This window comes from Cucurbita moschata, unplaced genomic scaffold (genome assembly GCF_002738365.1).
Source record: "Cucurbita moschata cultivar Rifu unplaced genomic scaffold, Cmos_1.0 Cmo_Scf00011, whole genome shotgun sequence".
NCBI classification, from domain to species: Eukaryota; Viridiplantae; Streptophyta; class Magnoliopsida; order Cucurbitales; family Cucurbitaceae; genus Cucurbita; species Cucurbita moschata.
Window position 1 is genome coordinate 2,023,939 of NW_019268527.1, and position 27,612 is coordinate 2,051,550.

Genomic DNA, 27,612 nt, shown 5'->3' on the forward strand with positions numbered 1-27,612 from the left:
AAGGGGGGGGGGGGGAGATTGGGTAGATACGCCGCCATATCAGAGGATATGCTTGTCCACAAGTAGACGGTTCTGATCGTTTCAAGGAATGAAGGGACGCGTCCTTGGAAAATGGAAAAAATACTTTTCAAACCTACAGTTGACACGTGGCGCTTGGAAGTGAAGGATTAATCTGGCCCTGACCGTCCAACTCTTCACTTTTCCATGGCTGTGATTTGATGTTGGGCCCTGCGATTATTGTAATCTGACGGCTACCATTGTCACTCTCCTGATTTGAAGTTTGACTATTTGTTTGATCACTTTTCCTTTCATTATATTTCTCGAGAAATGGAAGTAAAGTAACACACATCCATTATTCTCTCTCTCTCTCTCTCCTTTTATTTTTTTACTTTTTTATTTTATTTTTTTGCCTTTTTCCGGGGGAGTTGACTTTTTCCTATTCCATGCCCCTATTGGGCCTTATTGACGACAGATGTTTATGCTGGCCCAATAACAGTAATGGGCCCACTTACGGGCCCATTTTAAGATTCTGAATGGGCTGTTTCGTTATGAGGAGAGAGGCCTATGGGAGGGTATTTTAGTCATTTTGGGCCCATTTTAAGATTCTGAATGCTCTGTTAGTTATGAGGGAGAGAGCCTATGGAGGGTATTTTAGTCATTTTGGGGGCCCATTTCAAGATTCTGAATAGGCTGTTTGGTTATGAGGAAGAGAGGCCTATGGGAGGGTATTTTAGTCATTTTTGGGCCCATTCTAAGATTCTGAATTGGCTGTTTGGTTGAGGGAGAGAGGCCTATAGGAGGGGTATTTTAGTCATTTGGGGCCCATTTTAAGATTCTGAATGGGCTGTTTGGTTATGAGGGAGAGATGCCTATAGGAGGGTATTTTAGTCATTTTGTTAACGTATATATATAAGGGCACCGTGTGAAGCGATTAAGTAAGGCTTGTTTTTTCGTTTTCCCGCGCGCGGCTCGGGGGACTATGATCTCTTTCATTATTGTACAGGTATTGCTGATTGTTGATTGGATTACTAATTCTTGGGGATTTGATGATACTTGCATTTGTTTGGTTCTGTGCTTTCGACTGATGATTGTTGTTTTTTCAAGTTTGAGTGTGTAATCGAAAGCAAGGAATTGCGTGATCTTGCGTCGTTGTTCGTTATTTGAATGATTTTGATCTTTGTTGCATTTATGTGATACAGCAATTACTGCGACTTTCCTTTGCAGTTTCTTTTTTCCTTCACTGAGCATGCCTTGTAATTGGTGATAATCTGTTGCAACCTGTGATTTGCTCTGAGATTGTTGCATTGGCTTGAATTTTTATTTGTGATTCGCGAGAAATTTCAGTTTGCAGGTTCTTCATCTCTGTTGCACTTTTGTGATTGAGAATTTCTTGCGATTTTTTTCTGAGGTTTGTCGTCATCAGTTTCTATTATCCTTTACTGAGCTTTAGCTTTCAATTGGTGATAGTGGCGGGCGATTTTTGCGACTTTGACATTTGCTATGAGATTTGAGCATTTGTAGGCATTTTGATTTTGATTTGCAAGAATTTTCAATTTGCACGGTTTTCGTTTCCATTGCATTTATGTGATTGAGCAATTCTTACTACGAGGTTTGTCATCTGCAATTTCTAATTTAATGAACCGACGATTGGTTTGCGAGTAAGGTCAATCTGTGACGACTTGATTTGTTCTGAGATTTGATCTACGGCATGTTTTTTTGACTTGCAAGAAATTTCAACTCGTAAAAAACCTTTGGAGATACTTTCTTTGATTTTGTCCGAATGTATGAATTTCATTCCATTTCTTATAATTGATGAAATTTTTTTAGCCGAGTTGTCTGATCTTGAGGTTCCTGTGGCATCTGTCATGTATTAAGCGTTTGTTTATTAGCTACCATCAATAATTCCATTGATTCCTCGTTTATTGAATGGTATATTCGAGAGCAACAATTCATATTAGTAGTTCCATGCTCTATTTTCTCTCTACGGATTGGTCTCTACAACTTTAAATCCCCAAAATCCCCAAAATTTTCGATATTATTTTTTTCTGTTTGGCAATTGAACAAACTCTAACCCTATCTTTGTCGAATTTTCACACAATAGTCAATAGAGAAAAATGCCAATCTTGTTAATTTTATGTGATAGAACTATGTAACTACAAGTAATTGACAATTATGTGAACACTATCATTTTTCACTATTTTTATTTTTATTTTTTTAAACATTGATGAACTACAAATATATATATGATTTTCGTATCTTGTCCGTCGGAGCATTCACACAAAAACAAAAGATCCTCTCTTATCTCGAAGGTTTATCATGGCGGAAGGCTGGAAACCCCCTCTCTACTCAGGGAAAAGGTACGTAGGATTAAATAGAACAATTTTGAAACTTTACAAGTACTTTATTTTATCCCTTTTTTTTTTTTTTTTTTATCGGAGTGGACAACAAATTTTTTGGTTAGTTTAGTAATAGAGTTTACTCAGTAAAATGCTTGAAACAGTTTTTTTGTGTCATTTCCTTTTAAAAATTTGTAGAAACTATTATTCTATAGCTTATTAAAATTAATGCTGTTATACATGTCTGAATTTCTACATGCAAATATAATTTTGAATAAAAAATAGTTGGACAATTTCTAAACAAAGCATTAGATTTCAAAATGTTGGTAAAAATTGGCAAAAATAATACATAAACAATCCTCGGTAACACAGGTATACTTCGTAGAAACAGAAACATAATTGCTTTATTTTAGAAACTGTACATGAATCTCTCTTCAACTGTTTAATTTCAATTTCTAAAACGTTTCTGCTTTGAGAGTATGGTTGATGATTCCACATTGAGTTCTTACATATAGAAGCACAATTTATACCATATAGGTACAAAGTCCAGTAGTATTTGCACCAAAATATATATATCGATATATATTATGTGTGTGTATTTATGTATTGTACTTCTATATTTAGACAAAATTTCTTAGAAATCCAGGTTGAGAAGAACACCATACAATCCTCCACTCACAATTGTTGATACAACCATGGGTTTTTGTGAGTTTCAGTCCTTCCTCCTGTGTAGTCAGAAATAGTTTGCACGACCCCAGAAGTTATGTTACTGAACATGGAGGATCCCCGCGCAAACCATCCAATCTGATCTCGAGGCATGTTTGCCTCATGCATAGCCTTCTGTTTCTCTGCAACTAAATCGGCCCACCTCATGTCCATGTAATCCTTCACCGCTTGGCTCCCTTTGTCAACAATTGTCATTGGAGGTATCACGAGTGGATTTTGATCCATATTAAGCTTCAATAGTTTTTCCAACCGCCCGAATCTGTCAGGAAGAGCTCTAATCTGGTTGTCACTAAGATCTAACTCCCTTAGGTTGCAGAGATCACAGATTGATTCAGGAACCTCTGTGAAATTGTAGAAATTACCACTGAGAATCAACACCTCAAGATTCGTTAACCTTCCAATGTCAGGAGGCAAAGCATGGAGTTGATTGAAGTGTGCATCGAAATATCTAAGAGACTTGAGCTGACATATCGACGCAGGAAGATAACATATCTTGTTAAGCTGGATTGATAGCCTTTCAAGATTAATCAATCCATATCCAATATTTATTGGCAAACTTCGTAGATCGTTAAAGCTTGCATCCAACTCCACCAACGAACTACAATTATGAAAGAAAAAAAACCACCAAACCATCAAAACTTAGCAACCTCAACATCATTTTCCAGGTGCTGTTGGTTGACAACAGAAACCAAAGAAAAGTGATTTAGTTACCTGCAACCAGTAAGGGTTTCAGGAAGCGTATACAGCTTGTTTCCTGTTACATTCATGACCTTCAAATTAACCAATAGGCCGATCGAATCAGGAATTGACTCCAAAAGATTTGAGGAAATATCCAGGCGTTCTAGTTTCTGAAGCCCAGCTATAGAATCAGGAAGAACCTGTTTCCACACGTACAAGAAACAGTCAATCTTTTGGGATATCATAAGGGAGTTGACCAGAATAAGGAAAAACAGAGGAGCTAGAATATGAACATTACCTTTAGTTGATTGTTGGATAGATTAAGCTCAATCAATCGGCGAAGTTTCCCAAACCCCTCAGGAAGAAACTTGATTTGTTGCCCAAAAAGGTCAACCTTCTCCACCACACCACTCTCAGCCTCTTTCAAAATTCTAATGATTTCTTCGTTAACGTCCAAGTCGGTCTCCTTTTCCAACTCTGCAGCAGCCGATTCATAAACTTCGACGAGACGATCCTCGGCAGAACTCAACTGTTTCTTATAGGCTTCATGGATCTCCACGACCCTATCCACCATCTTATAAATCTGCGTTTCCTTCTCTGCTGCTTTTCTCAGCTTGTTCTGTCTCTCAACGAGATCATCAATGCCTTCGGCCTCCATCTCTTGTAGACTCTTTTGGAGTCCAGATTGGATTTCAATGATCTTCTCATGAGCGGCTGCAATAGCGGAGGGATCGGGGGGTGGGCCGAGTGAAATGAGGGCTGACAGAGTGTTGGTGAGGTTGTCGGGGATTACTTCGATCATAGAGGCCAAGACTTTAGGATTGTTGAGATGTGACAACTGGGTGAGTACCGATTGTTTAGTTTTTGGAGAAAGCTTTAAGTTGGATGTACCAGAAATAGAATCGAGTTGGTAAAGAACGTAGTACAGGATAGGAAAGTGGTCGGAAATAGAATCCGGTAATGAGTCCATGTCTCAACGGTGGGGCAATTGCTGGAATTACCTGCGAGTGCGTAAGAGACGGGGAAGGCCGAGGGGAGTTTGAGCTTGCTTAGTTCTGTAAGATGATGAAAGAAATAGGGCTATTAGAGAAGAAAACTCAGGGAAGTTATGAGGTTGACCGTTGAAAATTCTTAATGTCCAAATTTAAATTATATATTAAGTTCAATCATGGTGGATGGAGGATCTAATTAGTAGTGACTTATCCCCTAAATTCTATTCGGATTAAAAACAATCTATAAAAGATATTTAAACCATAAAAACTGTAATTAATAATAATAATAATGTATATTCTGAATTATGAATTGATTTGACCCATTGAAATTGTGTCTGTTTCAATTACTTTGAGGAGATTAGGATTTACGTTGGACCATGTTTTAATTTTTCAATTTTGTGATGATTCCATTCATTCTTTTGTTGTTTTCTTTTTCTTTTTCTGTGAAATAATCTTATCTTCTTTTTGAAAATCTTAATATATAGTGTTTTTTTTTTTTTTACTTTATGAAATTATTTAAATTCTTTTTGCTAATGTAATCTTAGATTTTTTAAATAAAAACTTTACGTACGCAGATGATTTTTTTATTATTGGAATTGTAAATAAAAGTTCAAACAATATCATGTTCGGAAATGAATTTTAATTTAGCAATATAAAAAAGTAAGTCGAATTTATATAAATGGATTTATTTTAATTGGCAAAGCAATATTTCTTCGACGACTTTTGATGAGTATGTAAGCATGCAACCACTAAATTGAAGACTTGGTAAAACAAGAACAATTGAATATTTCCAATTCCCATTCCCATTTGCCTTCACAAGTCGCTCTTGTCGACCATCGAATTATCAATAGTCGGATGAATGGCTTCGGCTTAATTTTCCACTTTTTTTCTTGTTGATTTTTCTGTTTCTAATTTTTTTTGCTTTCATGTTTAATTTTTTTTCTGTTTAGTATTTAGTACTGATATTCTGTTTTTTTTTTTCTCTTCTCTTTCTTTTTCAAGAGAGATCATTTGTTCTTGAGAATATTTACTAAAACTATTACACATAAAAAGTTCTCTATTTGAGTAGTGGGTAGGGATACTCCGTCCCCTACGATCACAGTGTCCTTATTTGTGTAATTTTTAGAACGGATCCAAAATAAATGGATCCGCGGTTATATGGGTTGAAGCCTTAGTGTCCAAAAACTAATCAGCATCCTCAGGTCTAGCAATAGAATAAGACGTGTTGAAAGCTTTAGAAAGGTGAGCATGAGTAGAACCGGTTCGAAATCAATGTTCTCGACAGGGTCTACCAATAGCATGAAGTTGGTCACATATTGTTTTGAAAGTATAGGCATACTCAACAATAGGTTTGTTGCCACGTTTCATCAGCTGCAAGTCATCTGAGTCTCAGTTCACGGGCTATTGAATGATGGCTGAACATCGTCTCCAACACGAGCCAAACGTCACGTGCAGTGGAGAGACCAACAGAGGCAACAACGACTTCCTCGGTGAGAGAGGAGAGAAAGAGCAAGAAATCGTTGATCGGTTGCTTTCCATGAAGATTTCTGGTTCAAAGTGAGGTCGTGAAACCAAAATTCCATCAACCTAACATGTCTTGGCTCTCAAGGGGAGGGAGAAGTTAGCTTTTCTAAAGATCTGGGTTACTAAATCGAAGGGGCTTTGATATCATGAGAATATTTGTTAAAACTACCCCACCTTAGGCTTTGATATTATGAGAATATTTGTTAAAATCACCCTGTAAATATTTGCTGAATCTACCATATCTAAATAGCGTGCGAAAGTTCTCTATTTGTAATAAAATAAATTATAAAGATATGAAAATAGTAATAAATGGAAAGATACATATGTTAATAAATATTTGCCTTATAATAAAATATCAAATATGATATATATGTTCAACTGTAATTTATTACTAAATATCCTTACCACACCCCATGAAAGTTCTCTATTTATAATCATCTACCGAATTAAATTAACTACAATAGAAATGAAAAGAGGAATGGATACACGATATTTGTGTATAATAAAAAGTCAGATATGATAAATATAATAAAAGGTCAAATATGATACAATATTTGTGTATAATAAAAAGTCAGATATGATAAATATAATAAAAGGTCAAATATGATACAATATTTGTGTATAATAAAAAGTCAGATATGATAAATATAATAAAAGGTCAAATATGATACAATATTTGTGTGATACAATATTTGTGTATAATAAAAAGTCAAATATGGTAAACTGTAATGGAAGGCTAAATATCCTCCATCATACAAGATATTTATTTATAATAAAAAGTCAAATATGATACATATGGTAAATCGTAATAGAAGACTAAATATCCACCATTATACAAGATATTTACGGAAGACTAAATATCCTCCACCTTACAAGATATTTACTTATAATGAAGTCAAATGTGATACATATGTAATGGAAGGTGTGTATTATTATTGATATTGATATCCTTTAAATAGGATACAAGCTAGTACAAATGAAGAAAATATAAAATAATTAAATACTAGAATAAAATAAAATATACTATAAATCAAATCATAAATAAAGAATATTATGATATAATATCTGAGATATATTCTATAAATAATATATACTCTAGATATTATATCTCAATAATAATAAAGGTCAAATATGATATATTTGGTAAACCATAATATATACTCTAGATATTATATCTCAATAATAATAAAGGTCAAATATGATATATTTGGTAAACTGTAAAGGGAGGCTAAATATTTTTAATCATACCGATATTTGCATATAATAAAAAGTTAAAAAAGGGAAAGAATGTAAATAAGCAAAACTTTGCACATCAATGTGATGGTCTACTATGATGGATGCTCGTATATGTATCTATATATATTTGTCTTATTTGGTCCTATATTGAGTTTTTTCTTACTTTAACTTATTTAATCTTCTGTTTCTCTTTCAATTTGATCTAACATAAAATGGTCCAATTTCATCCTAACATTTTTCGATACTGATGAATGAGAAATTTTGTTAATCACAAGTTAAGTTATCACGATCATTATTTGAGAATTATAAATTGAAAACAAAAGTATTTTATGACTCTTTAATCAAATAGTTAAAATTTAATTCAGTGAATTTTCTGTCAAATTTACAAAACCCAAAGGAGTAGGCCTAATCCAAAAAAGCTCAAGCCCAATACATAGAAGAGTCTAAATTGTCCATGTGAAGGATTCAAGAATCACTCTCTAAAAGATGAAGATCAAGAAGACTTTAAAAACTATAATAACCTCTTTGAAGATTCAATGACAAGTTGAAGGCACACAAAACACATAATCAAGAACAAACTAAGAAAAGCTCTGTAGCCCTCTTGGAGAAATTGAGAAAGTATTATATAGGGTAAATTTTAGATGTTCCATCACACCCACGTAAATCAATACAAAACAAATACAAATTCGTGTTCGATTACACATGCCAAGTTAGGTTTACTCAAGTCTATATGCACATTTTAGTAGTTAAATATGCTATACCAACATGCTCATACGCAAACTTACCATCACATAATAATTTGAATGTGGACTAAACTTACCATCATAAGTCTATATGCACGTTTTTATAGCATGTTCATTTGTCATTTCCAACAAATAATTTGAATTAATGTTACAAATTGTTTTTTTCGTATTCAACAGATAAATATGTATATATATATATTCTAATATGCTCATACGTAAACTTATCTATCACATAATCATGGATCTTACAAATTATGATATAAACACAATAAAAATTATGCTCATACGTAGACTTACCTATCACATAATCATGGATCTTACAAATTATGATATAAACACAATAAAAATTATCAAGTTAGTTATCACATTTTCTCAGTTCTTAATTATTTCCTATTAGATGAAATAATTAAGAACAAAGGAGAAAATATGCCAACGAATTGAATGTAAGCTTGTGATCAAAGTTGCGGTTAGAGATTTGATAGGTCACAAAAAAGGAAAAAGAAGTCATAACTAATCCAAAGTTTGCCAATTATGAAACTATGGGTTCAAAGTTGAAAGAGATTAGGTGATGTTGGAAGCCATTTCTAGTATGTGACATAAATTATGAACCTTATCATCTTATCAGAGCACTGATTTATTATTTCATCTAACTCCTACTTTATGGTCCACTAAATAAGTCAAATTTACATTTGTTTTTTTTCCTACGAAAGCATGAACTATTTATGATGTGTTGAAATAGACAATTAAATTATAACAATATAAATAATTAGGATCACATCCATATCCATCAGCAATGAGAATTAGATTAGCATTATCTGAACATTATCATCACTTTCACTTATCCTAATGCATTATGAAATAGAAAAAACAAAAAGAAAAAAAAAAGATAACAAAATAATTCAAAACACTCATCTTAATTAAAATGCATTCAGGGCATAATAATTAAAATATTTTTTTTATTTACTTATCCAAATATTATACTTGGGAAAATAAATTAATGCCTAAATTAAAATAAAAAGCAAGCATAAAGACAAAAAAAAAAAGATATAATGAATAAAAATATAAAAATATGAAAGTGTGGTTTCATGTGATAATGATTGATAGAGTTTCTCCCAAATTCTTAATTACTCATTCACCTTCACCATCTTCTTTTTCGCTTGCCCTTACACTATTTTTTAAGTTTTAAAAGTATTATAGAAACTTTTCTAAATAATACTTTTGTGCGTATGAACTTGGTTATGTTGATATAAATCTACCTACTCTAACGTCATAAGCCATTTCCATATATTCTAATAATCATAACCGTAATCTGTCAAATATACGCGCGCCATGCATAAATGTGAAGTTTACAACACACATTCTTGCATCCAAAAGTGTACATGGCCCACGCACATGTTATCTTCCTTTTTCTTATTTAGAACGGAAAATTCTATCCTTGTTTTTTTTAAATGAAAATATTGGTGCCGTTGAAAATAGTTTTGTAAATGGCTATTTCAAAGAATAGAATCAATTTCCACCCTATTATTGGAACCTTTTTTGAGTCCAAGAGCTAATGTTGGACCTCATTGCATCATATAGGGTTTAGGGTTAGATTATTTATTTATTAACTTTTCTTTTTCTTTTACGGTCTGGGATTTTATTTCAGATGAAATGAAACATAAATTCCATTTCCAGAGCCTTCCCTTCCTCTGGTTCCTATCGGTTTCCCTGTTGGTGACACAACTAGATTCGGTAACCCAGAAGTCTTTATCTTTAATGGTATAGCGTGGGGCCCGTCCTCTTCTTTTTTTCTTTTTTAAATTTTCCATCGGTATTAGTTGAACTGATCCTGATCTCAATCTCATCATGGTCCCCCAAATTCATTCTCAGCCATTGTTCTTGCTGTCCACTTTGGATTTTTCCTCCAATTTTCAGTCATGGTATTGATTCAATCTCCTAACACAAACAAATCAAACCCCATCGTAATCGCCACGCCATAGGAGCTTGCAACTTGCTCCTACTACTATCATTATATTACTCCCTATTTGAGGTCTTTAAATTTTGGTGTTATTTTCCCCCAACTTTCCAGACTATGCTCTTGTCTTACTTCATTTATAATGAATGGGAAAGAAGAAAGGTGTACCTGTGATTGTGAAAGAAACTCTTCATACAGAAAACAGAGCAAACGCCATCACTGACTGACCTCTGGTTCCGAACAATACCAGATTTTCTTCACATGTACCCTGAAATGGAAATATTTATGAACTTCACATGTTTATGATAAAAATTCATGTGGTCTTTTATAACAAGAAAGAATTATGTGCGTGAGAATGAAGGCCTATAGTAACTGAGTAAGAGGATTGGAAGAATCAACGATGGCCTAAAAGGAATCAATATTTGTGAACATACATATACATATGGCCTCCAGAGACTGAGTAAGAGGAGAATCAACAACTGGAAGTTTCTATGTCAGAAGTTATGAACGAACACGCACATACATATTTGAATGATATATATTAGCTAGGACGGAGATCTTACAGCCAGTTGCTGAAGCGCAGCTGCAGTCCCTTTTCGTCTTCAACTTTTAGTTTGATCCAATGTGGTCATCTCTTTAACCCTGCAAAATCAGTTTCGTATTCATTATAAATCTATAAATCGTCTATTTGATCAGAGACTGGAAATTATCATCTATGATACAACATTCATAATAGTTTTGAAAAACGAACAGAAAAACTCTTTGAAAGAGAATGATGGAAGGAAAGAACAGATAATGATGCCAATTCTGCCAGATTGAGAAATAGGTATTGTGCTCAAGCAACAATCAGATTTAAACTATGAACACTCGGAATGCAAACACTGGACATAGAGCTCGGACTCTAACTGGCAGAGAGGACAAACGTGATTGACGGACCTAATGGTAATGGAAGCTGTAATGCAAAGTTGGGAAGGGATACTGATTCAATGACGAAGAAACTCACCGTCACAATAGCTATGGCTGCAAAACGAAATAGAACCAAATTTCATTGATGGCTAATGGATCAAAAACCAATCCTTAGCGACTTATACAGTCTCCTTACATCATACATCCTTTTGGTGCTTGAAATTTCCATCTTCTATTTCGTTATATCTTATATTTATGTTTGCTTTGGTTCCGTTCATTCTAGTTGGTGTTATTGCCAGTGATTTCCATTGTGGATAAGGTAGACATGGCTAGGCTTCCCTTGAGGATAATATGAGCAGTGAGGAACCTTGGACGGAGAGTTCTTGAGACGGTACGAAAACCTCACTGGCGTCGGGATCTGGTGGAAGCAATGATCAGGAACCGGCGTCGGGATCCTTGGAGAGGACGCAGCAGTTGTCGGAGACGAAGATTTTGAGGACGACGACGATGATGAAGAGGCCGAGGAACAAGAGAGAGGACTTTTTTTCACAGATTTAGGCTGTGAAAGGAACGCTCTGATCTTCAAAGAAGACGGCGGCGATGCTGCTCGATCGTATTCCTCAATGAGATTCGCTAGGTCCTCATCGGAGGTTATCGATACCAAAGCATCCAGATCCTCTGAAGGCAATTGACAACGAAGACTCACACATGTTCCACACAACTGTCCCAGCTTCAACAATAGTTCTGTAACCAGACACAATCATAAATCTTACTCTCAAGAAGTTCAAACCAAGGCTTAAATTACACAACGAACTCCGAAATCAACAAATCACAAAACTCAATCACAACATTCGCGATACTAATCAACAGATAATGAAACATAAAGTCAGAAAAGAGACCAATACTAACCAGAGAAAGTAATGGAGCGATCAACAGCGAAAACACGAGTTTCACCGCCAAGATAACGAAGTTTGCCATCCGGATAACGAGGAAGGATCTTGCCGCCATAACTGCATAGAAATTTAATCGTTGCAGTTCTATCAGATCTGGCGGCGATACCGCCGGCGCTGTGGGAGGCTCCAACCATTTCTTCTCTTCGCTTCTTGGATTTGAAGCCAAAGTTATCAGTCGAATTTGGATTGAAAAGGAGAGACTAAGAATGTGTAGAAAAGAGACCTAAGAAGAAGATTTGGAGTTGCTTCTCCAAGCCTGAAATTGGAACGCCTTGCCGACTATAAATAGAAGAAATTGCTCCGTCTCGTAATGGCAAAAGCGTAATTAACTGAAACTCCATGGGCCAAATTTCTTCGATTATAGATTTTATTTATTTCTTTTCCGTGAAAAGCCTTTAATTGTATTCAATAATCTCTCGTTAAAGATTCCTTCAATCGGGAATATTGTTAAACGTCAACGTCGTTAATGTTAACAGTTATTCTGTTGAATTTGACGGAAGACGGTTATGCATATAATGTCAATTTGACCCAGTTGCTCTCAGTCTACGTGGCATAGCGTGTTATCCAATTTTAACCATTATGTGCCCAAATTATTTATTCCATAATTTAATATTCTCTCCATTAAATAATTTCTTGGTAATTTATTTTTATTAATAAAAAATTTAAAAAATATTATGTATTTATTAAATATAAATTAACGTCAGAAAAGAATAAGAGAAAGTCAACTTTAATATGCTTTGTGATACAACAATTATTAAGCCAACATGCATTAGAGGTATTGTCAAGATGCTAGTTGAGAGTATCGAGATGCTACATCTTCCCATATCTATTCACGCAATTTGGGGTAGCGTTTTTCTATACTAAACATAAATTTTTAACCCTTCTAGGGATTCTTTTACGAACCCAAATTTATGACTCGGGAGCTTTGAATACAATTTTGAAGTTAAAGAAGAGAGATTTTTGAAGCTCACGAGCGTAGAAATAGGGTAACATAATGAAATATTGTGACACCAGACTGAAATTTTCACTAGTTATTAAGTGAATTTTCGAACTTTTAGAGTTGACGGAGTGAGTTTGAATGTTGTATAAAATTTAGGATTTTATATTATGAAAAAGAAAAATTAGGTTGAAAAGGGGTGGAAGGATATTCGTTGAAGTGCAAATATGATCCACTAAAAGGGGGGTTATGGGGAGAGGCGTGGGGTAGCCCACGATTAGAGTTTGGAGGGGTCATTTTCAAGTAATTAGAGCGGGGGGGCATGGGGATCCATTGCCATTTTGCTGGCGATGCCTGACCGTTGGGATGCGCGTGGGCCCGTTTCCCGGTGCTTTCCTTCTCACCTTAAAACTCGAATCATTCCATTAGGTCTACAACTCAACTCAACCTAAAAATAGAAGGCCGGGTTGAATCGGAGAAATCGTTTGGAACAACCCAAAATTACAGGTTGGTTAGATTAGTGACTCGATCAATTTGAATAGAGTTCCCAACCCAACTCAACCTAAAAGATAGAAGATTGGTTGAGTCGAATAAATCTTTTGAACCAGCCCAAAAATCTGAATTAATTGGATTGGTAACTTGAGTAGCTCGACTAGAGTTCACAACCCAATCCAATTTGAAAATATTATATTAATAACTAAAATCTTATAAATCAAACATTACACGTTACGTGCATCACTCCATTAATTACAATATTAAATATTTTTATTTTTTCATAATAATCTTAAAAGTAGGGTTCACGTGTAACTCAATTTTTGGGTTGGTCTGGTCGGCCCGATCAAAAATGTCATCCTCCAATTGACTTCAATTTTTTATTATAAAAAAATTTAACCCAACTCAAATTGAAAAATAAAATTTAACTCCAACTAATCTTTATGGTTTGGGGTACAGAAGCTCGAATTCTCAGAGTTATATTAACATCTCTAGTTCTTCGTTGACAACTATTTTATTTTTTGTTTTTACAGATTAAAATTTTCACATACGATAAATTTTGAACATACCTTAATAAGATAATGTATACATAATTTATCAAAATATAAGATATTCGAATTTCTCGCGTTGAAAAATAATTTATTAAAAAAAAAACTCTATATTCAACCAATTTTTAAAATTAATTTACAAATTTTAATTTGTTAATGTAATGGATAATATTGTGGTTATTTAAATTTTAAATTCGGACAAATTTCGTTTTAAATTATAAATTTTGTGCATATTAAGTGACAAAATATAAAAGTGACCCTTTAGATAAGGTAGTATGATGTAACCATAAATGAACAAATAATAATTGGACAAATCAGATTCCAATTACATTATTTACGTTTATTTATTTATTTTTGTTTTTTTTTTCATAAATAATCCATTTTCCAGCTCATCCAATTATTCCCACGTCACTAAAAGCTTAAAAGATAATTCTCCACGTTTACATGTTCTTCTATCCTAATAGGATAATCTCAAAATTTAATTACTAAATAAAATACTCAAAAATGCTTTTTTTTATTTAATTTAAATGAGATAAACATAAAACATTAATTTAAATAATTATATATTATAATAGAACCAAATAAGTGTCAAGCTTATCAATGTAATATAACATGGTCTCTTTTTTTAATACGTCAATAACTAAAATATCATAAAATTTAAATATTAAATATTCATAACATATATCACAAACGTCAAATATTTTTAATTTTCATAACAATTTTAAAATTATTGTAGAGTTGGATTAGGTTGTGAATCATGTTTTTGGATTGATCGGGTTGGCTAAGATGACCCAACAACAAAATTCCGAACCCTTCAACCGAACTGATTTCTTTGGTTTTTCGAAAATTCAACCTAACCTAAATTGAAAAAAACAAGAAAAAGTTAACCCGACATGGTTGCATAGTCCAAGTTGTTTTGATCATCGAATCATATGAAAACATCTGATTTTGGACGATAGCGGACGTAAATCTTATCTACATTTTTTTCAAATTTTAATATTTTTTAATATTTAAATTTATTGAAATGTTTAAAATGAGAGTAAATAAAAAAAGAATAAGAATGAGAGTAACAAAAAAGAAGAGGTAGCGTTAGTATTTGCATTTGGGAAAGGGAAGAAATCTGTTTTACACGTGGCATGGGCCCACCAGAACATTCGATGAATCGGAATGCTGACTCAGTGGTGTCGAGGATGCAACTATTCATCATCTAAGTCGATGGGTTGGGGGATCGTTTACGCAATGGGTTTGTCGTTTTAGTGTGATTCTCACTGTCTCACTGTCGTACGAGATTCCACGCGTCAATGCTGACTAGACGCCTGGATTTTGTTGAAATTACTTTCTGTTATTTTCAAAATATATATATATTTTTTAAGGAATTTATCTTTTTGAAAGAATTTTGAGTAATTAAAAATATGTTAGTGAAGTAATTTAATTTAGAACTTTTAAAACGCACGTGTACCGAATGAAAATTTAGATTTAATACCACATCGTTCAAAGTACATTACAAACCGACAACTTCAACGACACACACAAAAACATGTCATAGGTTGGTTATGAAATCTCGAAACATATCGAAGGGGTACAAGACACTGATCTAGCCCAAAACTCCATAGCTCTTAGCTTGTGCGCACCTCTGCTTCGACTGCTCCATTAGCTTACTCGTAGTTCGTAGTTCATTATAAATATATTTTCTTGGTTCTTGGTTCTCAATCTTATTTGGACCTCCAACTTTCGGAATTTTCTTAAGTTCTCTTGGTTGTCAGTTAGTTGTTTCTGCTAGTCTCTTTTATCATCATATCTATAGGTTCTTGAGGTGCGACCTCGGTATCAGTCTCATAAGGTTCATGCATGCTAAGGCTCAACCAACTCTAAGGTACAAATGTGGACTCCTACAGCTCGTGACAAGTTCACTAATCAAAACCTAACCAGAAAACTACCTAATAATCCCCATAGAGCACAAATCATGTCATAAAATCATACGACAGTTCTATAATTATTTGGACTCCTGACAATCGAGTCAGGTTTACAATTAGAGGCTAGTTGGCAAACTCTTAATTGTCCTCGTTTAACCGCTAAACTCACATGCATGAACAATAATCATAAGTCTAAGGACAACCAACTCTAAGGTACAATTGTGGACCTTTGTTGCTCGTTATAGGCTCACTATAGAAAAGCTAACGGGTAAACTTCTCAGTAGCCCCCACAGGGTACAATCATAAATCAGTTCTATAGTTATCCAGACCTTCGATAATCGAGTCTGATTTATGATTAGGGTCTAGTTGGCAAACACTTAATCTTCTCCAAATAACCACTAAAATTTCACCCATGAAATAGAGACATAACATAGCGACATAGCGACCTAACATGGAGACCTAATCTTGATCTCATATCCAAATCAATTCATAGTTCAATTTGTATGAACATGCATAACATTCAATCGTGTATCATTTTCAGCTAATTCCATACTCAAATCTTAAAAATGAGTTTCATATAATGTGTTTAACATTACACCAAAGACATGCTTTCAGTTTCGTTCAAATCATGGCTCAACAAATTATTTTTCGATAAATGCGCATCAAAACGTTCAAAGTGTTCTTACATACATCAAATCAACTCATTTCTGCTCAATTTTTATTTTACATGCTTCTTGTATTATACTTTCATGCATACTATAAACATAACTAAATTAAAAGCCCTATAGCATGCACCCGTAGTGTTTTACGACGATCGATTTGTACATCGACCCTAGTGTATTTTTGTAATAACAATAACATAATAAATAAATAAATGACGTTCAGTTTTGGGTTGGTTTAATGGCTGTGGTGCGGTAAGGAATGGGTCCCATGGGGAATAATGTTGGAAGTAGAACATTCACTCACTCAGCCAACCCTTTTTTTCCGGTTTATGTGGACGATGACGTGTAGGCTCGCGAGCAATCTAACTGTCACGAGTCATAGTTATGTTTATCTAAAATGTGTTATTTATGATCATATTTTAGATGTTTTGGTCATATTTGTTCAAGACGTGTCGTCTATAATTGCTTGTATGTTCGAAACTTATTTTACTTACTTTCATGTTAGTTATGTTTTTATTATTCTTGTTATGTCAAACCGAAAGTATACGACTGTTCGTCAAAATCACGTCTTCATTGTCATGGTTAAATACCTCAAACTGTATTATATGAGAGTGTGACTCGTCGTTAATTTTCTGATGTTTTATGTTATCAAAGTCATAGTCGTTTATACCAACGACAATCTAACAGAATCAGAGGTTTGAACATATGTCGTCTATATATATATATACACGTTCTTGTGTTCATAGTTAAGCATGGGTTAAATTACATGGACTTTGGAATTATACATAATAAATTTCTTAATTTAACTTTTTAATTTTTTTAAAGATAATATATATATATATATATATTTATTTATTGTATCGTTAGTAAAAATGTAATTTTGATAAAGTTTTAATTTATTTGAACCTAACCAATCAAAATAAGTTCATAATTCAACCTGTACCGTACCAATTGGGTTGTTGGGTTGTGTTAATCGAACTTTTTAGTACTTTCAAATTAAAAAAATCATATAAAAATGTAAAAATATATTATAAAAAATGGTTATTGCATCATAATAAATTTTTGATTAAAAAATGAAATATAAAATTAAATAAAGGAACTAAAATGATGAAAATACAAGTTTAAAAAATAAAATTAAAATGCATATGAAAAAATAAAATGTTAATTAAATATAAAGCTGGACCAAAGTAGTGGAAAATGAGAGACTAAATTAAACTTTTATTATTATTATTATTATTATTATTATTTTGGAAAAAGGAATCGAATCTAAATTAAATAATAAAGTAATTTAATGTAGGATTCTTCCCAATAATTTTCGTCCAATAATTAATAAAATTAAATACGACCGAATCCTTTATTGTTTATTTATTATTCTAAAAATAAATAAAAATATTATAATTTATTTATTATTCTAAAAATAAATAAAAATATTATAATTTGAGATATAATTAAATGATACATTAATTTATTTAATGAATTAAGGAATATAATTAATATGAAAAATTTTGTTTAGTTGTACTAAAGGATCGACCTCGTTTTCGGAATCTCGTTGGTAGTTATGATGTGGCAGATCCTCATTAGTGGACTTTTAGGACCCCACCTGAGTAGGACGCCAGCTCATCTATTCACGTGATGTTGGTGAAGTGGCGGGCCAGGTGGACCAAGAAAAGAATACATTAATTTTTTATTTCTGCTTTTGAATGTTAATTTAATTTAAATTTAATTTGTGATTTTTTTATTATAAAACATTCTTACCATTCAATTCTACCTACCTACATTAATAATTTTTATCCATTCTTAATTCATATTAACCTTTATTTAAAAATAAAAAATAAAAAAATAATCTAAATAATGATATATATATATATATTATTGAGTTAGTTTGATTTAATAAGATTGCCAAATAATTGACGGACACTCCTACAATATATATTTATATTTAATAAATATTGGAGAAAATTCGGTCATATTATATATACGTAAAATAAAAGTTTTTTTAATAATTTATTTGGTTTTTTTAAAATTTTATAAATTGAAAATCACGGTGTCTAAGATAGAAGCCCATTAGAACTTGGGCTGGGCTTTCGGAAAATATTAAATTCTCAACAATTGGGCCTTAAAGTGAAGTGGTCCAGATTCGACCAATTAAATTACAAATTTAATTTAATTTTTACCGTCTCGAAAAAATTAAAAATTTTATATCGTTAGAATTTTATCCTCAGATAAAACCTCTTAAAATATAGTTTTTACCGTTAGAAATTACCACCTCATTAAATATGTGATACTTAGTAAAACAAAATTATTTATGAAGTATTATTAAACTATATATAAGTCAACTCGACCTGACCTGAGTAAATTATATAAAATAAGACGGTTGAGAGAGGCCCGACCAACCTGAATTCTTCCATAAGTTCATGATAGTACACCTTGTTAGTTGACACATCTCGTCTCCCTCTTCCATCAATGCCCTACGAACTGAACTAATGTCGCGTCTCGCCGTCTCCCTCTCCTATTAGTCAACCTTGACTTCGATGCTCTCTCTTTCTCCTCTCTTGATGATTCCCATTTTAAACTCCTATTTTTCAACCTCTCATCTCTGACTCTCTTACCTTCCTCTTCATTAGAAAATCTTATTACATCGTGCTCGAGGGTTTGAGAGGATACGAGTACGATCAGTAGGTCAATATGTGGAGCACCGATGAGATTTTCTATACGACGTTGGTTGGATTTTCGTCGTTCTACGGTGACTCTGCTGCAAAGGTCTTTGAGGTTGTTCTTAGAGGAAATATGAGATTTCCAACTACGATTTTTTGGTTAGTTATTTGGTAGCCAAGTATGTAACGAAGAAGATGATCTATCGAGATGTTTTTAGAATTCTGTGGAAAGCCCGTATTCGATGAAAGTAGTATGTAAGGAGGGAGATCTTTCATATCTTTAGAGATCCACCCTACAATTTCTTTTCACACTATGTCACGTGGAGGTATTGCAGAAGAAAAAATTGCAAAATCCGATCCAATTTATCGTAATCGATTAGTTAACATGTTGGTTAACCGTATTGTGAAAAAATCATTGGCTTATCAAATTATCTATCGAGCCATGAAAAAGATTCAACAAAAGACAGAAACAAATCCACTATTTGTTTTACGTCAAGCAATACGTGGAGTAACTGCCGATATAGCAGTAAAGGCAAGACGTGTAGAGATTAAAAATGTCCATATGACCTGATAACTACGCATCTCGACTATCTAATCTAAATTAAAAAAGTTGAGTTGGATTAGACAAAATTACTATCATCTGAATCAATTGGGTTCGAAAAATAGGGTCACAACCTAACTCAACCTAACCTTATTCTACTTTTAAAAAGATTGAGAATATTTATCATTTGTGACCGAGACTGATAAATATTGGATTAATTAAAATAATATATATTATATATAATTTTTTAAAATATTAAAAAAAAAAAAGTCACAATCTAATCCAACCCATTTGAAATAAAGATTTAAATGAGAAAATTTAAGTTGGAGGAGAATTATCCAAAAAATGAACGTCGTCTTCCAGGCTGCCTCACACGCTTGAGTTTGGCGGCCATGGAAGAAATGGCAGAAACACAAAGGCCACAAGAACCACTCATTTGAAATCGTGGACGCAACCCAACTGAGAGATCATTTTTAACTCCAACAACAACAAGAAGATGCAGAGTTAAGCCCTCGATCACCATGGCTCCCTGTTCTTCCTCCTCTGTTCTCCTCCATTGAAATCCATGCTCAATATTCTCTCTGGATAATCCTCCTCCTTCTCCATCAGCCATGTCTCTCGCTCATTGCTTGTTCTCAACTTCCAGAGCTCTCACCAAATCTCATCCTCCTTCTCCCTCTGTTTTACCCAACAATCGCCCATCTTTCTTCTTACTCCAAACCCAGATTCTCAATAGACATTATTTCTTGGCTCACAAGCCTTACCACTGTTCTTCCACTTCGAGATTCAAGCACCCTTTTGCCGGAATATCCTCGTTTGCTGAAGCAGACGGCGGAGGAAAACAGGAAACCATTCAATTCAGTAAGAATCATGAGGTTGAGAAAGCTGCAGGGGAAGAGGAATTACCCGGGATGGCTCAGGCTTTTCACATTTCTTCAAGGACTGCCACTGTTATTATAACATGTATAGCATTTTCAGCGCTCAGTTTCCCACTTTTCATGAAGTCTTTGGGGCAGGGTTTGGCTTTGAAGACCAAGATTCTGTCGTATGCCACTTTGTTGTTTGGGTTTTATATGGCTTGGAATATTGGAGCCAATGATGTGGCTAATGCTATGGGGACCTCTGTCGGCTCCGGCGCATTGACGCTCCGGCAGGCGGTGGTCACAGCGGCGGTTTTGGAATTCTCTGGGGCGTTACTTATGGGAACCCATGTCACCAGCACAATGCAAAATGGGATTCTTGTGGCTGGTGTGTTTCAGGGAAAGGATATGCTGCACTTTGTTGGGCTGCTTTCGTCTTTGGCTGCCGCTGGTTCTTGGCTGCAGGTACTAACATTTAGTCAAATTCATAGATAATTTCTTTTTCTGCCACAAATATGACTCTTAATAGCTCAAATAATAGCATTTCGTAGTGAAAATTGAGAGAGGTATATTACAACTCTTAATTTGATTTTAGAGAATTTAAAAATAGTAAACGATGGTTTAAATTCCAACAAAATACTGCCATTTAAGTCTGTTTTATTAGGAGGAATCATGACTCTCTACAATAGTATGATATTGTCTACTTTGAGCATAAGCTCTCGTAGCCTCCCCAAAAGGCCTCATTATCAATAGAGATGAATTCCTTACTTATAAACTCATGATCATTCCCTAAATTAGCCAATGTGAAACTCTCTCTCATCAATCTTCAACATGTCTGATTTTAAAAATTAGTATTATAAATGCTATATCTTTGTCTCTGTGTTGTTATCCACTTTTGACAAATATTTTGAAAACTAAAAAACGTTTTTAATTCAAATATTTTCTTAAGAAAGAAATTAGCAAGAGATAATTGTCAATGTAAGAATAAAAATAGCAAAAGAATCTCTAACTTTACCTGTTTATCTTTCAATATCTCTGCTAAGATTGCATCATATTATGGATGGCCCGTCTCGACCACGCATTGTATAGTGGGATCAATGGTTGGATTTGGTCTTGTCTATGGCGGAGTTGGAGCTGTCTTCTGGGGCTCATTGGCGAGAGTTGCTTCTTCATGGGTGATTTCTCCATTAATTGGAGCACTGGCCTCATTCCTTGTCTACAAGTGCATTCGTAGGGTGTGTTCCTTGAGTCCTTGCCTTGATTAAGCCATTGCATTCATAGGAACCTGAAAAATAATTAACTGTATGTTATTTTCAGTTTGTGTACAGTGCAAAGAACCCAGGACAGGCAGCTGCAGCAGCTGCACCGTTACTCGTATTCCTCGGCGTAACTGGAATATCATATATATCATTTCCATTGAGTAAGAATCTTAAATGGGTTGTAGCACAGGCAGTAGGCTTTGGAGTAGTAGGAGCATTCCTTGTCTACAAAATAATTCAGAGACAACTTGGGCATCTACTCAACAAAGCTGCTGCTTCGTCTATGAAGAAGGCAGACGAGAGTACAACTGAGGAGAAAAACATTGGATTTCTAGATGAGATAGCAGGTCCAAAGGGAACTCAATTGGAGATAGTTTATGGGGTATTTGGATATATGCAGGTTCTTTCTGCTTGCTTTATGTCATTTGCTCATGGTGGAAATGATGTATCAAATGCAATCGGCCCCTTGGCTGCTGCGTTGTCGATACTTCATGGCAGTGTCGGTGGCGCCGAGATTGTCATTCCACTTGATGTTCTTGCTTGGGGAGGGTTTGGAATTGTAGCCGGGTTGATGATATGGGGCTATAGAGTGATAGCAACCATTGGGAAGAAGATTACAGAGCTCACACCAACAAGAGGATTTGCAGCGGAATTTGCTGCTGCTTCTGTGGTTCTAATTGCATCTAAACTGGGTTTGCCAATCTCAGCAACACATACATTGGTTGGTGCAGTCATGGGGGTTGGCTTTGCTAGGGGACTCAACAGTGTTAGATCAGAAACTGTGAGAGAGATTGTTCTTTCTTGGGCTGTGACCATTCCTGTTGGTGCTTTCCTTTCAGTTCTCTATACATGGATCTTGACCAAGCTGTTGGCGTATGTTTTATGACGCATGTATGTCGAGAATTTCAGATATGCCTCTTCAAACAATTTGTGTATTTGGTTCATTCAATATATCTTCTTCCTTTCCCAAATGGGAATCGCTTGTTTATATACAGCATCAATGAAGCAACTGGTGTGTTGCTTGTTTTCAGCCTCTTTTTCCTTCTTGCTATTTGGATCCTTGCAGAAGATGTCTGTAATACTGCAGACTGAACTAAGGGAAATGAATTTTGTGTTAGTCTGGCAGTGTAATCATTCTTTCAATGTATCAAATAGGCCTACTCATTTCAAACACTTGAGAACAAAATCAACGGCCTGGGGAATCAAACACCCGAGTGCATGGTAGGGGTAAACACCAGAATTGTAGAGTGCTTGTGCACTATTGTGAGATCCCACATCGGTTGGAGAGGAGAACGAAGCATTCTTTACAAGGGTGTGGAAACCTCTCCCTAGCTGACGCGTTTTAAAACTTTGAGGGAAAGCCCGAAAGAAAAAGCTCAAAGAGGACAATATCTGCTAGCGGTGGGCTTGGGTTGTTACAACTATCATTTCACAGACTCATAATCAGTGATCTTCTCATCCAACAGTCAGCTGCTTAAAAGTTCTCTGTGTTGCTTAACTTCAGTTTCTCAGTGTTAGCAGAAGGAATGATAGACTGTAGCTGACAGAGTGACAAGAACATTGATATTCTTGACTGGTTTCACTGATATTCATGGTCACATGGAATGCTGAGCTTTCATCAATAAACGAACAGAAAGAGCATTTGATCGAACCCTTAAAATTCATCTGAAGAACACGTTGTATGCACCAATGGTCTAGCCACAAGCTCAACGTTTACCTTCCAATAGTATCTCTCTTCCAAATTCATGCCTGTGGGAGAGAAGGCAAAAAGCCATCCAATTTGAAAGTAGTTTCTTCAAGTCCTCCGCTCTACTAAAGGAACTCACCAAATTTTACCTTGCAAGTTATGCTTGCACATCCTTGTGCTCGTGTCATACTCCCAAAGGCCTGAAAACATTTGACGTTCTAGTTTCTTTAGTCTTCCACTAATCCAGTTATTGTGGAGAACAAAACAGCCCTTCTTCCTGCAGGCTGTTTTGATATTTTTCTTTTTCCAAAGTTCTTGGTATGCACCGTTAGGGAAGAGGTTTCTATCCAAAAAATGAACAGTTAAATTCGTTTCAGGCTCCAAGCATTTAGTACTACCCTTTCGATTAGTACCACCCTCCCCACAAAGGGTATCATAGAAGCTTGGCTGCTCCGATTGGCCCGAAGTTGCTGCATGCTTCACCACCTTCTCCATGGCAGCTATTGTTGATCCATCAGAACGAGCAAAATAAAACCCAGAGTTCAGGCGTCTAGGTAAGTTAATTGGTCCTGCATATACAATCAAACAAGAAAGTGACATAAACAATTGGATAAACTGGAATATAAATATCTTCCATAAACGCCAAATAATAGTTTTAGTTTAGAATATCTCTGTGCATTCCAAGTTTCCTGTTCCCTTATTAAATTTAAACTGTTTTCAATATTGGTCGTGTAATTCATAACATACGAAAACAGAGACTTTCATTTAAATGTTAGAAATCACGATTCTTCACAATGGTATGATATTGTCCATTTTGAGCATAAGCTCTCGTGGCTTTGCTCTAGGCTTCCCCAAAAGGCCTCGTACCAATGAAGATGTATTCCTTACTTATAAATCCATGATCATTTCCTAAATTAGCCAATGTGAGACTCCCTCCAACAATCCTCAACATTAAACATTAAACACATGCTAGGATAGGAATCAAACCTGTCTTCTTGTATTCATCAGATTGTGCAGCAAGAACACCAGAACCAAAACTGTAAAGAAAAGGCAGAGGGTTTTTAAACCAATATATATCAACGTCACTGAGAAGTACGTTGTAACCCAGCTTTAAAATTCTTAAAACCATTCTGGACTTCACTTTTGTCACCCTCTGAAAGCACTCTGTTCCAAAGTGACAGTCATTGAAACTGATATTGGTTGGAGCCAATGGATGTCTATAGACAGGCAAGCCCTAGCATAAAAAAATAAAATCTAATAAAAACCATAGCAGACAAGACTAAAGCACACAAAGAACAGAGAGCCAGAAGAACCTGCAAGACTGAGAAATGATAGGTGTCAGAATCAAGGGCACAAACTAAATAATTTGGTATCTGTAGGTGGCGCAATCTGCAAACCCAGCTCATTAACATGTCCTTGTAACTATATCCAGCAACTGTCAGTACAATTGTCTTATTCTTGTCTGCAATTAGGGGAAGGAGAAACTCTAAGGAAAATGGAAACTCTAAAGTTTCTGAAGATGATACCCTTTTTTCCAATGAGCAATCATGTAGTCTATTCAGTGATCGAAAGCCATGGTCACAAGCCGTAGGCTTCTTCATCTTCTTCTTCCCAAAATGCAACAGCTGCGTGTTCCATAAACTAAGGATTCTCTGGTTCTTTGGCAGATAAGTTGCATTTTCTGTTGTGTTGGTCAGAATATATTGCTCATTACATTTGAGAAGTTTCACCAGACTAGAATATTTAGCATCCGGATGAAATGAAGATCCATATAGTGAACCAAGAAGGTAGTTGCCAGAATATTCCCAGCTTCTTGTTTCATTATCAGATGGTTGCTCTGGATCTTGGAGATAGAAACTGCTGATGGTCCAACTAGCATCAAACACAAACCTGAATTCAGATGCCACAGCTTCATTGATGACCCAATTGTTATGGATCCCTCTTCCATACAGGAAGGGAGGAAGAACTCCACTGTGCAACGGAATGTCCTGGTTGTTCCATGCCAATAGTTCCTTCCCTCCACAGTGACTCCATCGCCAATGCTCATTGAGCAGCTCCTGGAACCAAAAGAAAGCAAGAAAATAACGAGTTGCTCAGTTGTTGTCTCAATCCCAGAAAAAAGTCTGCAAGATGCTACTTAGTACCTTCTGTAATCTCGTCGATTTTTTATCCTCCGTTGGGAAATGTCTCTTGGACTCATCAAAGTAGAATGGTATGTAGGAGATGTTTCGGGACGAAGCAACCAGCAGCCAATCACGGTTGAGTTTGTAAGCATAATTCAGAGTGGAAATAAAATCAGGAAGAAGAATAGTTTCAGGATGAACAAAGGCACAAATGTCTGATGCAAATGACTGAGACCTTGCCATCATTGAATGGAAATATGGGGTTCCAAGGAATCTAGACAAACAAGACAAAAAGAAAAATGATCAATATCATGTGCAGTTATCATGATGTATCATATTTCTTCACGAGGGCTAATGCAGTATCTCTTCTTCATGGTGATCAACATTTTAATCTATGATAAGCTTCTCATCTGGATTTAGCCAGAGAAAGAGCAGATATTCAGATTTTTTTCAAGTCCTAATCCAGTAGATGCTTTTACCCTTCCTCGATAGAACTAACCAAACCAACAGGTTTTGATGACACCAAAATTCCTAAACAAACACCAATGAATACTGATATGAACAAAAGCAATCGACGAACTACATCTGAAATTTGTAAGCACTTAGAAATTCTTTTACAACATAACAATTTTACTTACGTAAAATCAATGTCGCTATCAACATAAACCCGCGAACTGAGAGAACGTGCATATGCGACAACGGAAAGGTCTTGGCTGAACAGAACGACTGTAATTTGTGGGGTAAGAGCAAGCCATGACCGAATAGCCAAGCTCTGTCGAACGCCAATATTACCAGTGAAAGAGCGAGGCGCAGAGAATATGGAAACTGAAGGACTACGTCGATCGCCGAAGGCTGTGTAGCGAAGCTTGGGCTTCACAAAACGATCCTTGAGTGAAGGCAAACTTTGAGTAGCGTATAACGAGAGAGCAATCAATACCAATCCGGAGAGCCAAATCGACCAAAGTCCTGCCTCAATCGCCTGTCGGAAAACAGAAACAAAACATCAACAGAAGAAGAAAGCAAGATTTAACAGAAGGAAAAATGGATGGAATCGAAAACGCCAAAGACCTTCATACTGCGCAATGTTCGTCACGGAAGATCGGCATGAACATAGAGAGGTAAAACTTATTGTATCTGAGAGCTAAGAGAGAGAGATTTTGTGAAACTTTAACCGAAAGAAATGCAATGCAAAAGTAACAAACGCACCAGTTCCATTAGCGCGCCATCAGAAACGGAGCACGCCACCGGCCATGTGAGGGCTGTCGTTTTCTGAAGCTAATAATACTTTAATGCCCACTGAGATTGCTTCGTTTATCCCTTCCCTTCTACCTATGAATGTGAAATATGATTATCGAAATTTGAAAGCACCATTTTCTGCATTCCACCATTAATGAAGCTAAGATCCATTTACGATTTCAACAGACAGACAGAGAGAGAGAGAGAGAGAGAGAGTCGAGCTGGATTCGTTCATCTTTAAATCCTATGATTATTTTTCAAAAAATATTTTTTCCTCTCAATTACTTATTTTTTTTAATTATTTAAAAAAATCTTATAATATATATAAATTTAATAACTAAATTCTATAAAACTTTGAATTAAAAAATTCATGAGTTATAATGTATCACTCAAATCGGTTACAAATGTCAAATATTTTTAATTCTATTTGAGTTGAATAGTTCGAATTGCTCAATTTAAAATTTTCAACTTAAACCGAATAAAAAATAAATATATATAGTATTAAAATGATAATTAGTGTTTTATCTTAATACGCTCGACACTCTGACACTCAAATCAGACAAATCAGACACCGAGAGGGAGAGGGAGAGGGAGAGGGAGAGGGAGAGGGAGAGAGGGAAGGAGAGGGAGAGAGGGAGAGGGAGAGGAAATG

The 27,612-nt window shown here is 35.0% G+C and overlaps 4 protein-coding genes across 5 annotated transcripts in view; 1 reads left to right on the plus strand and 3 right to left on the minus strand.

Moving 5' to 3' along the window:
- Nucleotides 1–2,720: 2,720 nt before the first annotated feature.
- Nucleotides 2,721–4,916, minus strand: LOC111449534 (plant intracellular Ras-group-related LRR protein 3-like). The gene is made up of 3 exons (XM_023089462.1): nucleotides 4,039–4,916; nucleotides 3,774–3,940; nucleotides 2,721–3,660 (listed from the first exon to the last, which is right to left on the minus strand). Exons 1-3 carry the CDS (start codon nucleotides 4,708–4,710, stop codon nucleotides 3,012–3,014), a joined length of 1,488 nt encoding a protein of 495 aa, XP_022945230.1. The 5' UTR covers nucleotides 4,711–4,916; the 3' UTR covers nucleotides 2,721–3,011.
- Nucleotides 4,917–9,902: 4,986 nt separating this feature from the next.
- On the minus strand, nucleotides 9,903–12,323 carry LOC111449535. Of its 2 annotated transcripts, none has more exons than XM_023089465.1 (4): nucleotides 12,005–12,323; nucleotides 11,463–11,839; nucleotides 10,753–10,831; nucleotides 9,903–10,457 (listed from the first exon to the last, which is right to left on the minus strand). In XM_023089465.1, exons 1-3 carry the CDS (start codon nucleotides 12,180–12,182, stop codon nucleotides 10,826–10,828), a joined length of 561 nt encoding a protein of 186 aa, XP_022945233.1. In that variant the 5' UTR covers nucleotides 12,183–12,323; the 3' UTR covers nucleotides 9,903–10,457; nucleotides 10,753–10,825. The 2 variants fall into 2 exon arrangements, with proteins under 2 accessions (XP_022945233.1, XP_022945232.1); XM_023089464.1 differs by having other exon boundaries at nucleotides 11,193–11,839.
- Nucleotides 12,324–20,070: 7,747 nt separating this feature from the next.
- On the plus strand, nucleotides 20,071–22,944 carry LOC111449924 (inorganic phosphate transporter 2-1, chloroplastic-like). Its single transcript, XM_023090011.1, has 3 exons — nucleotides 20,071–21,120; nucleotides 21,699–21,890; nucleotides 21,973–22,944. Exons 1-3 carry the CDS (start codon nucleotides 20,407–20,409, stop codon nucleotides 22,798–22,800), a joined length of 1,734 nt encoding a protein of 577 aa, XP_022945779.1. The 5' UTR covers nucleotides 20,071–20,406; the 3' UTR covers nucleotides 22,801–22,944.
- Nucleotides 22,945–23,270: 326 nt separating this feature from the next.
- Nucleotides 23,271–27,612, minus strand: part of LOC111449891 — an 11,820-nt gene continuing 7,478 nt past the window's right edge. Inside the window, exons 12-17 of the mRNA XM_023089976.1 lie at nucleotides 26,793–26,810; nucleotides 26,363–26,703; nucleotides 25,746–25,998; nucleotides 24,915–25,658; nucleotides 24,589–24,835; nucleotides 23,271–24,170 (exon numbers count right to left, since the gene is read on the minus strand). Of these exons, the coding sequence (XP_022945744.1) occupies nucleotides 23,737–24,170; nucleotides 24,589–24,835; nucleotides 24,915–25,658; nucleotides 25,746–25,998; nucleotides 26,363–26,703; nucleotides 26,793–26,810 (2,037 nt within the window). The 3' untranslated portion in view covers nucleotides 23,271–23,736. The remainder of the gene's footprint in view (nucleotides 24,171–24,588; nucleotides 24,836–24,914; nucleotides 25,659–25,745; nucleotides 25,999–26,362; nucleotides 26,704–26,792; nucleotides 26,811–27,612) is intronic.

Bases quoted from the DNA above. Each gene is read 5' to 3' on its own strand.
- LOC111449924 (XM_023090011.1), top strand. From the start codon at position 20,407: ATGTCTCTCGCTCATTGCTTGTTCTCAACTTCCAGAGCTCTCACCAAA. The intron at 21,121-21,698 runs GTACTAACATTT...ATCTCTGCTAAG, and splicing joins CCGCTGGTTCTTGGCTGCAG to ATTGCATCATATTATGGATG. The intron at 21,891-21,972 runs GTGTGTTCCTTG...TGTTATTTTCAG, and splicing joins TCTACAAGTGCATTCGTAGG to TTTGTGTACAGTGCAAAGAA.
- LOC111449534 (XM_023089462.1), bottom strand. From the start codon at position 4,710: ATGGACTCATTACCGGATTCTATTTCCGACCACTTTCCTATCCTGTAC. The intron at 3,941-4,038 runs GTAATGTTCATA...GTGTGGAAACAG, and splicing joins TATCCAACAATCAACTAAAG to GTTCTTCCTGATTCTATAGC. The intron at 3,661-3,773 runs GTAACTAAATCA...TCATAATTGTAG, and splicing joins GAAACCCTTACTGGTTGCAG to TTCGTTGGTGGAGTTGGATG.
- LOC111449535 (XM_023089464.1), bottom strand. From the start codon at position 12,182: ATGGTTGGAGCCTCCCACAGCGCCGGCGGTATCGCCGCCAGATCTGAT. The intron at 11,840-12,004 runs GTTAGTATTGGT...GTCTGGTTACAG, and splicing joins TCGCTCCATTACTTTCTCTG to AACTATTGTTGAAGCTGGGA.